Source organism: Mustela lutreola, chromosome 16 (genome assembly GCF_030435805.1).
Source record: "Mustela lutreola isolate mMusLut2 chromosome 16, mMusLut2.pri, whole genome shotgun sequence".
In the NCBI taxonomy this organism is placed as follows: domain Eukaryota; kingdom Metazoa; phylum Chordata; class Mammalia; order Carnivora; family Mustelidae; genus Mustela; species Mustela lutreola.
Window position 1 is genome coordinate 60,325,710 of NC_081305.1, and position 13,403 is coordinate 60,339,112.

At 59.8% G+C, this 13,403-nt stretch overlaps 1 protein-coding gene and 1 long non-coding RNA gene across 2 annotated transcripts; one reads left to right on the top strand and one right to left on the bottom strand.

The window, feature by feature from the left end:
• Positions 1-989: 989 nt before the first annotated feature.
• Positions 990-1,866, top strand: LOC131817522 (uncharacterized). Its single transcript, XR_009348540.1, has 2 exons — positions 990-1,206; positions 1,664-1,866. It is a non-coding gene; the product is annotated as an uncharacterized LOC131817522 (long non-coding RNA).
• A 2,887-nt stretch (positions 1,867-4,753) lies between these two features.
• ERF (ETS2 repressor factor) lies at positions 4,754-11,656 on the bottom strand. The gene is made up of 4 exons (XM_059150962.1): positions 11,496-11,656; positions 6,864-7,098; positions 6,363-6,478; positions 4,754-6,241 (listed from the first exon to the last, which is right to left on the bottom strand). The coding sequence occupies exons 1-4, from the start codon at positions 11,515-11,517 to the stop codon at positions 4,941-4,943; spliced, it is 1,674 nt and encodes a 557-aa protein (XP_059006945.1). The 5' UTR covers positions 11,518-11,656; the 3' UTR covers positions 4,754-4,940.
• Positions 11,657-13,403: the final 1,747 nt, after the last annotated feature.

Sequence of the window (13,403 nt, forward strand, 5' to 3'; positions counted from 1 at the left end):
GGAAACAGAGTCCAGACGCTCATTTAGTCTGTTGGTTGTGTATGCCGATCGGGGCTAGGGGCACTGCGGGAAATTGAGTCGGCGCCCGTGCATTCGCAGCTATCGGGCCGTGAGGCAAGTCGGGAAACGGAGTCGTCGCCACGCCCTCACCGCATTGCAGGTGTAACGCGCTTCCAAAGCATGCCGGGAAATGGAGTCCCATGTGCTCCCCAAGCCCCAAGAGGACACTGCAATTACGGAGACAGGCTAAGAAATAGAATAGGAAGGTACGGCGTTCCTCTGCCCTCCTATGCTAGGCCGCAGTCCCTGCTGGGAAATGTAGTCAACGCCAAGGCTTCAGAGTAGTTGCTGCAGCGAGCCTTTGTGTCTTCTGGGAAATGGAGTTCAAGGCAGCCTCTCCATTTGACGGGGAGGAAATCTACCAGGAGCCTGAGCATGTTGGGTAATAGTCCCCCCGCATGCTGACCCTTTCTTTCTGAGACGCGGCTGCAGAGGCTTGCTGGGAAGTGAAGTTCAATCGGTGCTTTTGGGAAAGCGTGAGCCAGCGGTGAAAGACATCAGTCCCGTGGGGGAGACTGCAGAGTGTTCAACGCCTCCTTCCCCTCCCCAGGCCCCAAGAAAAAGCTAAAATTGATCAGGAGCCGCAAGAAAATGGTGTCCAAACATTCCAAGTTCCAAGTTTCCAAAATTAGGAAGGAAATGTCTCCCACAAACAATTTGGGGAACAAAGTTCCCGGTGGTCTCACAGAACAATATGCTTCAAATACATTCCAGGGGCACCTGGGTGGCTCAGTGGGTTGAGCCACTGCCTTCGGCTCAGGTCATGATCTCGCGTCCCGGGATCGAGTCCCGCATCGGGCTCTCTGCCGAGCAGGGAGCCTGCTTCCTCCTCTCTCTCTCTCTGCCTGCCTCTCTGCCTACTTGTGATCTCTGTCAAATAAATAAATAAAATCTTTAAAAAAAAAAAAAAAAAAAAAAAAAACAAATACATTCCAGCTTTTTCTGCCAACGTGGGCTGCACCAAGAAGCTGAGACGGGTATTAAAAGGGTGAGGACAATTTGTTTTGAATCCCCTTTCAGCCTTTTGCGTCCTCCGCTTCCTAAGTTTACAGGATCCAGGAGGCCCCAAACAAGGAAGCCCGCTGTTGAGAGTAGCCTCGGGTTTTGTGCGCGGACTAGGTCGCCCTATTTATCGATTAATACCGGGTAAGACACTATCCCCAAAGGACGCTGGGAAACGGAGTTCGTGTGTGTGTGTGTGTGTGTGTGTGTGTGTGTGTGTGTGTGTGTGTGTCTCCCTCTCTCTCTCTCTCTCTCTCCCGGAAATCCTTAGAACTAGAATGAAATCATCTTCAGCCCTCCCCCGCCTTGTAGAATAATGGGAAATGGAGTCTCTAGACTTAATTTTATTTTTTTTAAAGATTTTATTTATTTATTTGACAGAGAGAGATCACAAGTAGGCAGAGAGGAAGGCAGAGAGAGAGAGAGGAGGAAGCAGGCTCCCTGCTGAGCAGAGAGCCCGATGCGGGACTCGATCCCAGGACCCTGAGATCATGACCCGAGCCGAAGGCAGCGGCTTAACCCACTGAGCCACCCAGGCGCCCTCTAGACTTAATTTTAATCTGAATCTCTGTTCATACTAACTGTCCTGCCCTTTCTGAAGCCTGAAGAAAGTCTCGTCCACTGGGACTGACTGCAATTCCCAGCGGACCCACAAGACACCCTCCCCCTCCCCCGCCCCCGCTGGGGCCTGCAGACAGTCTCGGCTGGAAGGCCAAAGCTTTCTCGGACTACGTTAACCAAAAGGCAAAGCGCGGACATACTTCCGCTCCCTTTTCAATAAATGCGGGTGCATTCGGAACAGTCGAGAGCGGGTGTTTCTGGGAGTTGTAGTTTTTCAGCCAAATGGTGGTTGCTGCCCTCTGACGGCAGCTCAGAGATGAAAAGCAAAAATCTGAGTCAATCCTCAAGCCTGGGAAATCATACCCGGGACCAACAAGGCCCAAAAGGGCAGCAGAGCGGGGGGCGGGATGGGGCGGTTACTTAACGGACAAAACTCACCGGATGCGCGCAGTGTACAGCTCGTGGGCAACCGCCACGAGGGGACTGGGGTCGGTGGGAGTCTGAGGGCAACCGCCTGAGAGAATCTTACCAGGGTGTTTGCAGGCATGAGAACATTTGTTGAGGGGTGCTAGGGCAGATTGTAAGTGTCTATGAGGGGTCTGTGGGGGTCTGGAGGTGTTCAGGGGAGTCCGTGGAGAGGTCAAGGGATCTTCCTGGGGACCAGTGGAGAAGTCACAGGGGATTTGGAGCGTTTTTAAAAGGTCTGTGGGATCTCTGAGGGACCCAAAGGGGTAAGCGATGTTTAAGAACCATCAGGAAGGAGCTTCAGGGGACTGGGGGGCTGGAGGAGGGCAATGCTGGGGATTATAGGCATGAAGAGAGTCTCTGAAAGGTTGAATTAATTGATGGAGTGTCGTGAGCTCTATAAAGGGCTCCCTATTTGGAATCAGCGATCCTGGAGTGTAGAAGGGAGCAAGGGTGTGGTCTTGCAGAAACCGAATAGGCTTAGGTGAGTCATTAAAGATTGGAGGACAGCTGGAGTTTTCAAAACGGGATGCCACCTGTGACATCGCACTGGATCAGAATGGGGCAACAAGCCTGGCTCTGCTCTGGTCTGACCTGGAAAGCAGTTCTGGAGCTGAGCAGTTTTTAATCCATACTAGACCTGGTTGGAGGTGCTCTGAAGGCACTGGAATCAGCCTAAGACTACTAGTCCGGGTCCTCCCTCCTTCCCCCAGTGATAACATCCCCCTTTCTCCATCACACCACCACCATCAACTCCGTTGCTTCTCTGTTGCCAGGAGACATGCCTCATCCCAACTTCCAGAAATAGCCCAGTGGCCCCCACCCCAGGGAGTGACTTACATCACCCAGGAGAGGGAGCAGTTGCCCACAGGCTGCCAAGGGAGCCTCGGTTTCCTGCCAGTACCCCAGCCCTGGATCCTCTTTACTGCCAATCAACATCATCTGGGACCACCCACCCTTGGCTGGCAGGAAAGGAGGGTGAAGCCTGCATAGATAGGAGCTGCCAGTTCCTTCTCCCTCAGGGCTGCGCAGGGTGGAGTTTCTCCGTGAAGCCAGTTCAACAGACCTGAGTCCTCAATTCCCACTCCATTTCTTAGCTGTGTGGCCTTAGGGAAACTCATTCCCCTCTCTGGGCCTCCTGCACCTCAAGTGCACTTGAAGGAGTTGGGCTGTTCCTAATGACAGCTTTCAGCTAGAATTCCTCCCGATTCTTTCATCCCTGAATCAAGCTCTCCAGTTTGAGCTGCTGACTTTACAAGCTCAACTTTCAGAGCCTATGATCTGGAGCCCATATCTAGAGCCAGCCATCCTGGCCTTAGGAGTCAAAGGTGTTGTCAAAAGAACATGGACTTCAGAAATGGACCTCATTTCGTGTCCTGCCTGGGCTTAGGGCCTTGAGCAAGTCCTTTGACTGAGCCACCGGCCCCCACCTTGCTGGTTGTAGGAGATACGGCGCTGCAGCCAACCTGGCATCAGGTACTGGGTCCCCAGCAAGCCAACCAGGAGCAACCAGAATTAAGCCTGTCTCTTCTCAACTTGCTGGTGGAGGACAGTTCCCTAGGTTTGACAGAAGGACCAATAAGGAACTCTGGAAGGCCTACATTTCAAGTGACCCTGCAGGGCTGTTGCCAAAGTTCCAGGTTACGAGAACACGGACTGAACACAAATCAGCAGAAAGGAAAAGCAGTTCTGATGATCCAAAAAGCAGGGGCAATAGCATGGTTCCAAGGACTGGCGGATCCCCACGGGAACAGGGGAGCTATCACAGGGCCAGCAGATGCCTCAGACCTTTACCATCAGGCCCTGGGGATTATCATCCCCCTGAGGGTCCGATTACTTCCCAGGCCTGGATTGGACCTATTCGGATGGGGATTAGATCCTTTGGCCATAAAGCCACTGGAGCAGCAGTCTAGGCGCCTGTCTTTTTGCAATCAATGACTGCGACCTCCTGGTGGTTTTCCCAGCACCCAGGACAAATCACCACATCCAAAGGCCCAAAGTTTTATTGTTTTGAATACATTCTCCAGCAGCCCCCCAACTTCCCTCCCCCCCATCCCCAATACAGAATAAGGCTTGACCACAGACCCCCACCCCAGGGGCCCCAGCTAGGAGGCAGAGGGGGCTTCCAGTTTGGTTTCAGGGCACCCCCTTCCCACCCCCCCCACCCGCCTGCCTATGGGCTAGTCCTAGGAGCAGCTGGGGGTGAAGGGGTTGGACCAGTGCTGGGGTAGGGAGTGGGAGAGGGATAGCAGGCACTTGTAGATTTGTGGCCTATGGGCGACACCCCTCCCCTTCCTCTGCCCCCCACCCCCCAACATGGAATTTTTGGTTCATCATAAAAATGTCCCTCCCTCCCCTGCTGCAACCCTGTGGGGTATGAGAAACCCAGGCACTCAGGGCCCCTGGAGGGGCAGGGAAGGCAGGATCGGGGCTGAAGATGGCCGGGAGTGGAAAGGGACAGGGACAGGAGGCAGAGAATAGGGAGGGAGACAAGGCTTTTACTTCCTAAGCGATTGTAATAAAAACCGTTCCTGGGCATTGAGGCCAGCGCCTCAGTTCAAATATAAATTCCCCAGTATGGAGGTGGCCCCCTCAACTCCCCTCCCCCCCACCCCCACTTTGCCTGGAGCTTAGAAACCCACAGATCGGGGAAGCCCCCAGCCTGGGAACCCACCCACCCTCACCATTAAAAAAAAAAGAAATTAAAAGTTTTATACAAAACATGGGGCAGGAAAAGGGAGGAAACAGGGAAGACACCAGAGAGCCGTCCTCACCTCCAGGACTTGGTGGGGGGTTAAGGCAGCAAAAGAAGCATGGGAGGTGGGGGGACCGGGGCCCCCTGCCCACAGCCCTCAGGAATCTCGATGCTCCAGAGAGAGCTGGGCTGTAGCATGCTGGAGGTCAGAGCTCACGCGCCTCGGGGTGAGGGGTCCCCCGGCCTCCCCGGGCCCCTCCCCACGCACCTTCTTGTCCTCACCCTCATCCTCCAGACCCCCAGCGGGGCCCCCACCCCCCTCCAAGCGACAGTCTTCACTCCAGCGTCGCTTAAAGCGCAGCTTAAGAGGCATGCACTGGGCTGCCCCGGGTGCTTCGCCAGGCTCTGGCTTGGGGGGTGCAGGTGGGGCGCGAGGGGTCTTGAACACCTCCCCGTCTTCCTCATCCTCATCGCTGATATCAGTCACCTCCACTTCCTCCGACTCGCCTTCCGAGATGGGCTCCACCTTGATCTGAGGTGGCAGAGGCGGCGGGGGTGGGGCCAGTGCCCCGGCGCCCTCCGCCAGCCCACCTGCGCTGCTGACCCCGCCAATGCCAATGCCACTGCTCTTGTCAGCACCCGCCGGAGCCTTCTCCCCAGCAGCCCGCTGCCGGCGTCCCAGCGGGGGCGGCTGGAGCTTAAACTTGAATGGGGAGGAAGAGGAGGAAGAGGAGGACGAGGCCGAGGAGGGGACCGGTGGGGTCTCGGGCGCCATGGGCGGTAGCGGGCACTTGTCAGGGCGCTGGGGCTGGGGCACCACCAGCCCAGGGTAGTGCAGGAAGGCGCGGGGACTGAGGTGGTAGTTGTAGACGCTTTGGGTGTGGGCCTGCAGGTACCGTTTCATGTCCTCAGGGCTAAAGGAGAAGTGGGAGCCTCCCCCTGAGCCGCTGGGGCCCCCGCCACCACTGGGGTACATCGGGCTCAGCGTGGGTGAGGGAGTGTAGGCCAGGTGAGTGGGTGTCATCGGCAGAGCCGGCGAGAGCTGAGGGGGTAGAAGGGAGCCAGGTCCGGCCAGAGGCGACACAGGAAAGGGGCTCAGGGGTTCAGGGCCACCCCGGGGCCGGGGGTAGACGCGAAAGACGCCAGGGTCATGGGGCAGGCGTGCCAATGGGGGCCCGCGGAAAGCCCCCAGCTCTGGAGGGCCTGGTGGTCGGGCCCGGGGGTCCTCTCCCAGCGGCTCTTCCAGCTCTGATGTGCCATCACTACAGTCACTGACTGAGCCTCGACCCAGGCGTCGGGCCACCACAGCAGAGAAGAGGGAGGATGAGGATGAAGAACAGGCCGGTGGTGAGCGGGGGTCCTCGGTGGGGGACAGCACCTCGGAGGGCGTTGAGGGAGGGAAGCGGAAGTGGCTGCCACCTGACGGCACTGGCGGGGCACTCTGGGGCACTGCACCCCCTGCAGAAGAGGGAAGATGTCTTGTCAATGCCCATGCCAAGCCCCCTGGCCCAGGAGGAACCCAGAGACAGATTCCCGCCTTCCTCTATCTGAGGCCCCGCCGCCAGCCACAGTAACTCACCAGCCAACCCCACATCGATGAAAGGGTAATTAACCAGCACCAGTTTGTTGAAGTTGAACTTGTAGGTGAACCGTTTCCCCTTGGTCTTGTGCAGTATGCGTTTGTTGTAATAATAGCTGTGGGCGCAGAACACATGGGATCATTGGTGACACAGGACCCCAGTCTAGACCCTGTTCCTTGACCGGGGAGTCCAGTGCAGTTCACCAAGAGGGACTAAGAACCCTGGTCCACCTGAGAGAAACCAAGCAGCAGGAGGAATGGAACTAGCTCTCCCCTCAGGTCTAGGGCCAGACTAGAGGTCACACCCAGGACTGCAATCTCTCCCCTTAGGACACCTCTATGGGACAGAGGTGTTCAGTGCAGGCTTGGGACTTGCCCATCCGTGGTCACACAGCTACAATTTGGCAGAGGATCAAACCCAAAGCCTATTCCCATGGGCTACAGGCTCCCCAAACAGTGGGGGCTAGCCAAATCTGCCCAGGGGCTTCTGCCTCTCCTCACCGCAGGGCCCGGCTCAGCTTGTCATAATTCATCTGAGGTTTGCACTTGCGGACGCCCCAGAGCCGAGCCACTTCGTCGGGGTCCTTGATGACGAATTCCCCGTAGTCCCCCTGCCAGGCGATGACCCCCTGATACTCCTCCTTCCGCAGCAGCTCCAGGATAAAGTGCCACAGCTGGATCTGCCGTGAACCAGGGGACGACTCCGGCTTGTAGGCCCAGTCCGGGAAGGCAAACCCTGGGGACGGGAGGCAGGGGAGTGGCCCCGGGTCAGGACGCCAAGTCCAAGGCTCTGGGTCCCCTCCCAGGGTCCACCCTCCTACCCCACCCTCCACTTGGGGAAATCCATCTCCCCTCCGCCAAGTCAGGACCCGAGTTAGAGGGAGACAGTATGTGTCTGTGTGTGAGGGGGCTAGACGGGAGCTTGGGGGGGTTGAGTGGGGAGGGAAGCTGGAGCCTGCTCCAGCGACACCGGGAGAAACAGGAAACCGTCGGCGGCGGGTCCCGGGGCCAGTGCCAGGGGGCCAGGCACCAAGCCAGGCCAGCGGGCAGGGCTGCCAGTGGGGGGAGGGGCAGGAAGGGGCACACGTGGCCAGCGGGTTGGGGAGAGCCCCCCCCAACCCCAACTCCCATTCAGGGACAGTTATACCCCTCCCCCAACTCACCCCACAGCTCCAGTCCCCTCCTGAGAACATAACACTGTCTCCCTCCCAAAACCTGCCAGAGCCTTACTCCCACCCCAGGACTCGATGATTTTTTTTTTTTTTCTTAAAAGGACCAGGAGGGGTTGGGTGGCTGGTTGACGATGAGGTCAGCGCTTGCACACACAGAGGCTTCTGTCTTCCCTGGAGAGTGAAACCCAGACTGTCTGAGAGAGGCCCCCCCACAAGCCCCAGCCCCTCTGTATTGCACTGCACTCCCGGGACCCAGGCACATGGACACAACCTGGCTGGAAGGCCCCAGCCCAGGCTGGGAGGCTGAGCAGGCAATGCTGCAGCCAGTTCCCCCTTCTGCCTTCTCATCCTCAGCTTCTTCCCTGCCCACCTGCCTACCCGCCCCCAGCATTAACCTTGGGTAGAGGTTGGTGGTGGGCTGGCTGGTCCCTGGAGGGGGTGGGCAGCCTGGGGGGGTGTGGGGGGGCTGCGGTTGTCATTTCCCAAACCCCCGGGTAATCAGGGGCCATCAATAATTCAGCACTAGGCAGCCGGTAATGGAGGGGTGGGAGGAGGAAAGGGGAGGAAGAGAAGGAGGGGGAGGCAAGGCAGGGGCTCTGGTGCCACCAGAGGGAGAAGACCAAGGTATAGACAGCTAAGGATGGGCGGGGTCCCAAGTCTCAGGCTGCCCGGTGAGCCTCTGGCCCCTGGGCCCCGGATCAAGCCCCAGCTCAAGCAGGTACCAACCGGGCCTGAGCCAATGGTGAACCCTCCTCAGACTCCACCGCAGTCTGGACTCCAACAGGGGATCCTTCCCCTTGGGGACATGGAGGCTCAACAGTTGCTCCCACAGGGACCACCCCTTCTTATTCCAGAACTGACTCTGTTCCCTACAGTGACCCAGCTTCCTAAGCCCTGGCCTTGGGGAGAATGGGATGGCCAGCATTCCCCAGGCAGTCCCTACCCCATTCAGAAATCCTGGCCTCAAACCAGCCCCTCAGGGCTCCAAGGATACGACCTCCAGCCCTCCAGCTGGTCACAGACCCAGAGTCCTACACCAGCAGCCCTGCTCCATTTAGAAGTGACAGACCCCAACAATGCCTTCCATAGAACCCAGCATCCATAACCCCATCACTCTCATAGGAATCCAGGTGTTCACCCCATTATTCTCACCCCGTTTGAGAATCCAGGTCCCCAAGGCCCTTGGGAACCCAAGTTACCAAGTCACTAGCTCCTCATACCCTCTGAGTCCTCTCAAAAGCTCCTACACCTCCTCCCCGACTCAGGGCACCAAGCTCTGTGCTTCTCCCACCTAAGCCTCAATCTGGCTCTCACACCCAGGAGTGTGTGTTGAGGGGGGAGGGGGGAAGCCCCTGAGACAGCAGTCGGGAATTGGGGGGGGTATACTGACTTCCATCCTCCCCCCCCAAAAATTAAAGCCACCCTTCCCAGCCCACCAGCCCCAGCCTCCTTGTCCCGGTAACCAGGCAACGTGTGTGCAGCGACAGTCCTGGGAGCGGGGGAGCAGGAGGCTAAAAATAAACTTTGCAGAAGAGAAGGAGTGAGAGAGAGACTACATGCAACACAAAGGGAACTCGGAAGGGAGGTGGGGGGCTCTGGAAAGGCCTCAAGCTGCATTCCAGCCACCTTCTTAACCACCCCCCCTTCCCTGACCAAGCCCCCCTCTGTGGCTAGAACGCTGGATCCCACTCCAGGCAGGGACCCTCCCCATTCCCAGGTCCACCCCAACCCGGCTTTCCTCATTGGACATAGCATACATGAGGGCCTGTTCCTGGCTTTGCGGGGCGAAGAAGAGCAGGGGTGACGTCAGGGTGTCTCAATGGGGCTCTGTTCCCCAGGCCTTGGAGCCAGGAGCCAGGCACGGGCAAGGGGAGCATGTGTGAGTGTGTGTTGTGTATGGGTCCACGTGCTTCAACAGGGAACCACCGGGCCTGCACGGAGCAGGACCTCTGGAGCATGGGGGCTGCTGCAACAGGGAGCAAGCAGCTGACACTGAGAGAGGTGCTCAGGACATTTTGAGACAGGGTGGAGAGGTGGCAGCAGACCGACAGGAAGGGCTGGGATGGCAGGGTCCCAGAAGGCACACCTGGGTCCCACAGAGGCGGGGTAGGGATTCTCCCAGACAGACTGGAAACCAAGGGCGGGGGGGGGGGGGCGAACTCCTGGGCACCCCCCAAATTCACGTAACTGGCCAAACTTTTTTTTAAAGGGACTATAGGGGTCGGAAGGGAGGGGTGGTGGTAGAGGAAGAACACGCCGACCTTCTGGGGGGCCCTACCACCTCCCCCACTCCAGGCAGCCCTCGGTGGCGCCAGAGCCGGGAAGAAAACAGGAAGTGGGAAAGAGCCGCGGCAGAAAGAAGAGGGGCCGGGATGGAGGATCGGATAGAGGGGTGTGCATACGGACAGACGCACCGATGGACCGATGGGGAAGCCGTTCCAGGCCCCCGCCCCTTCCCCCAGCCGGAGAACCCACACGCTGCTCGGCCCCAAGACAGAGTTAGGGGAGCGGCCCAGCCAGTCCCACCAGGAGAAGGCCCGAAGCAGGGAGGGAAGACGAGGCGGGGTTGTCTGGGCGCCTAGGCCCCCTCCTCGGGCGAGGAGGCTCCTGCTGCCCCCAAGGCCCAGCGGCCCTACAGCCTGTGGGAGCCAGGGAGTATGTGGGACGCACGTGACTGACCCTACAGCACTCCGCACCCCTGCCCCACCCCCCTGCCCCCCTCCTCGTCTCCAATCCCCAGGCGCTGGAGCACTGTTCGGAGCCCTTTAAGAGCCGACCCCACCCGCCGTGCGAGGGGGGGGCGGGGTGGGTGGGCCGGTCGGGGCACACACCCGCACACAGGAGCCCTAGCCGCGGCCGCCGCCGGGGGAAGGAAACAAGTTTGAACAGCGGCGCCCGGCCCCCTTCCCCCTCCCCCGTCCCCGCCCCAGGCCGGATTCCGACGGGGTAGACGGGTAGGGGGCGGCTGGGACCCCTCCCCCCAGCGCGCTCGGGCGCAAAGTCCAGCCCGCGCGAGCCCGGGGGCGGCGGGGGAGGGGAGGGGGGAAAGTCCGAGTGGGAGGGGGGTTAATCCCGCTGCCCCCCGCCCGCCAACGGAGGGGGTTGGGGAACCTTGGCCCCTTAAGGAGGAGCAAGTTGGCGGGGAAGAGGGGGGCGGAGGGAAAAGACGGCCGGTTGAAAGAGAAGCGCTGGATGGGGGGGACGAGGGGGGAGCCTCCGCGGCTCCCCCCACCTTCCCCACCCTCCTCAACCCCGGGGCCCGGCGACGCGGGAGGAGGGTACCCAGGTCTCCCCGGAGCCACCTTAAAGCCGCGCGTTCTAAGGTCGGAAACAAAAAGTTCCTTTTTCGAACGTTCGGGCTGCGCTTTGGAACTTTGCGACTCGGCGCGGGAGGGGGAGCGAGAAGCCGGAGGAGCCGGAGGAGACGGGCGGGGGAGGGGCGGCGCAGCCCGGACCCCGAGCCTTGGGCTCCCCAATCACGCCCTCCTCCTAGAAACCATCCCGTATGCCCCGCTAAGCCGGTGCGGGGCACGCGCCGCGGTGAAGGTCATGGGCCGGACCACGCAGCGCGGAACCGGGAATAGCGGGCCCCGTGGACAGCCCCCCCCACGCGCCCCGCACACGTCCCGGCCCCCAGAGTGCAACGTGACAGAGCGGCGGGGAGGGACCCCGCCACCCCCGTGATCCCGAGAGTGGGCGAGAACCCAGCTTTCGGTGTCCAGCAGGGAGAGGACCAGGACTCGCAGCACCCACACTACTCCGCCCGGACCCAGAAATTGGGGGGTCCCATGCAGCACCCCTCGCTTGTGCCACAAGAAGCAACAGGTCTCGAGTGCTCGGGGGTCCCTCCAGAACTAGGGATCACTCGGGCTACCCCGGAACCCTCCAGCCCCCCCAAAGTTTCTCCGCCTGGTTTCCCGGGGCAACAAGTCTCCCCCACACGTGCTGCCCCCGCCCCCACCTGTGTCCGCCGGGGTCTTCATGCTGGGGGGCCCGGGGCTAGGCGCCCCGACTCCGAGCCGCAGCTCCCGGCGCCCGCGCTGCCCCGTCCCGTCCCGCGCCCGTCGGGCCGCCCTCGGCGATTCACCCGGCCTCGCCTCTCAGAGCCTCTCCCCTCCCCGCCGCCGCCTCCCGGGTTAATATCGCACTCCGGGGCCGGGACGCCCACGCCCCCCGGCCGGCGACGTCACCGCCGCGTCGCCATGGAGACACTGCGCCCGCCCCCTCCCCGCGCACTCACACACACACTCGCCGGCGCGCAGCCACTGAGGACCCGCCGGCTCTGGGCTTAAAGGGGCCGCGCGGCGGGGGAGGAAGGAAGGAGGGGGCGGGGGTGGGATGGGGTCCTGGGGGTCAAGACTCTTTTCCGAGGCTCCAAGTCTGCAGATAACTTAAGTCCCCGGCACTCGCGACTTGCCGCCCCTCCTCCTCTCCTGCCTGCTGCAGAATCCAGAGTTTGTTTAGGGAGCTTGTAAGAGGGCGGGGGAGGGGGGTGGGGGGGAGGTGGTCATCGAGGGGGGGTCAGAAACTTTTGAAAGGCCTGGACCTTTCGGGAGGGGCCAGAATCTTCACTGCAGGGGGCGGGGTCAAGACCTTGGAGGGTGATCCAGACCACAACATTTCCCACCCTGGCTTTACCCTTCTTCCCCCACCTCCCCCCAGCCCTGACCCTGAATGGGGGCAGCTGTCCAGGGGTGGGGTGGAATGGGTGGGAGGCATTTCCCAGCATCGGAAATGGGGAGGCGGCTGTGTCCTCCGCTCCTCCGGGGATGGGGTCTTCCAGATATCCCCAACCCCAGCTGGGAAGGAAGTGACCAGAGAGAACGCATTCTGGAGCATCCCCCCGACTCTGTCCCCAGGCTGCAGCTGTTCTGAGGAATACGCTGGTGTCTGAAGTACCCCCCACCTCCACCACCAGCGCGGGGGTTCCGGAGGTGGGGCCAGGATGCGAGGGGGCGACCAAAGTCTGAACAAATGTGCTCCCAGGGGGCACTGGGGGATCGCCAGGAGAGAGGAAGGTAGGGTTTAAAGATGAAGGCCAGTGCGTAGGGCAGTGTTAAGTCTGTTCTCCGTAGCAGGGAGGGATGGATGGAGCCTGAGGCTTCAGGAAACAGGAAATCAGCGCGATCAGATGGCTAGTTGGAGCCGGCAGCAGGGTAGGAAGAGGGCAAATAGAAGCAAGTAATACCCACAGACAGAGCCTGGAGTGAGTTTCAAAGAAGACTGGGAGGTACCAAAGGAGGGGAATAATGCAGGGGCTGGGGGGTGATGCTCAGAGAAATTGAAACTGAGAAGATGGGCAGGGAAAAACGAGTCAGGAGGGTCAGACTCTGACTCCTTAGGTCTTCAACCCACATTGCGTTCCTAGATGCATTAGAGCCGTCTGTCACCATCGCCAAAGAAGTCTCTAGCCTCTTCCTCCGTAGAGACCAAAGCCTCCAGGGAAGCATCACCTCCTTGGGGAATTATGTAACCTTGCCTACGGCCAGTGCAACTCCCCCACGGATATTGTAACCCTCTGGGAGCTGTGTGGTCCAGCAATAATAATCGCCATCATTGTTATTATAACAGCTCCCGAATTCCTGGTGCTCATGATGTGCCAGGCACTGGGCCAAGCATTGTCTGGGGCATCTTGTCATTTGATGCTCACAAAATCCCAAAGAGGGAAGTTACTATTGTTATCCCCATTTACAGATTAAGAAGGTGAGGCTCAGAGGGGAAATCAGTCTGCCAAATTCCTACCGCCAGAAAGTGTTAGGAGTCAGAACTTGAACCCAACCTATCCCATTCGAAAACACCACCCTTCACCACTCAGCTTTAGGAATGCATTTACTGTCCATCCCCCCATCCCCGCCAGAAAAAGACCATG

Coding starts and splice junctions, on each gene's coding strand:
- ERF (XM_059150962.1), bottom strand. CDS start 11,517: ATGAAGACCCCGGCGGACACAG. Junction 7,099..11,495: donor GAAGACCCCGGCGGACACAG/GTGGGGGCGGGG, acceptor TCCCGTCCCCAG/GGTTTGCCTTCCCGGACTGG. Junction 6,242..6,362: donor CATCGATGTGGGGTTGGCTG/GTGAGTTACTGT, acceptor CCTCTTCTGCAG/GGGGTGCAGTGCCCCAGAGT.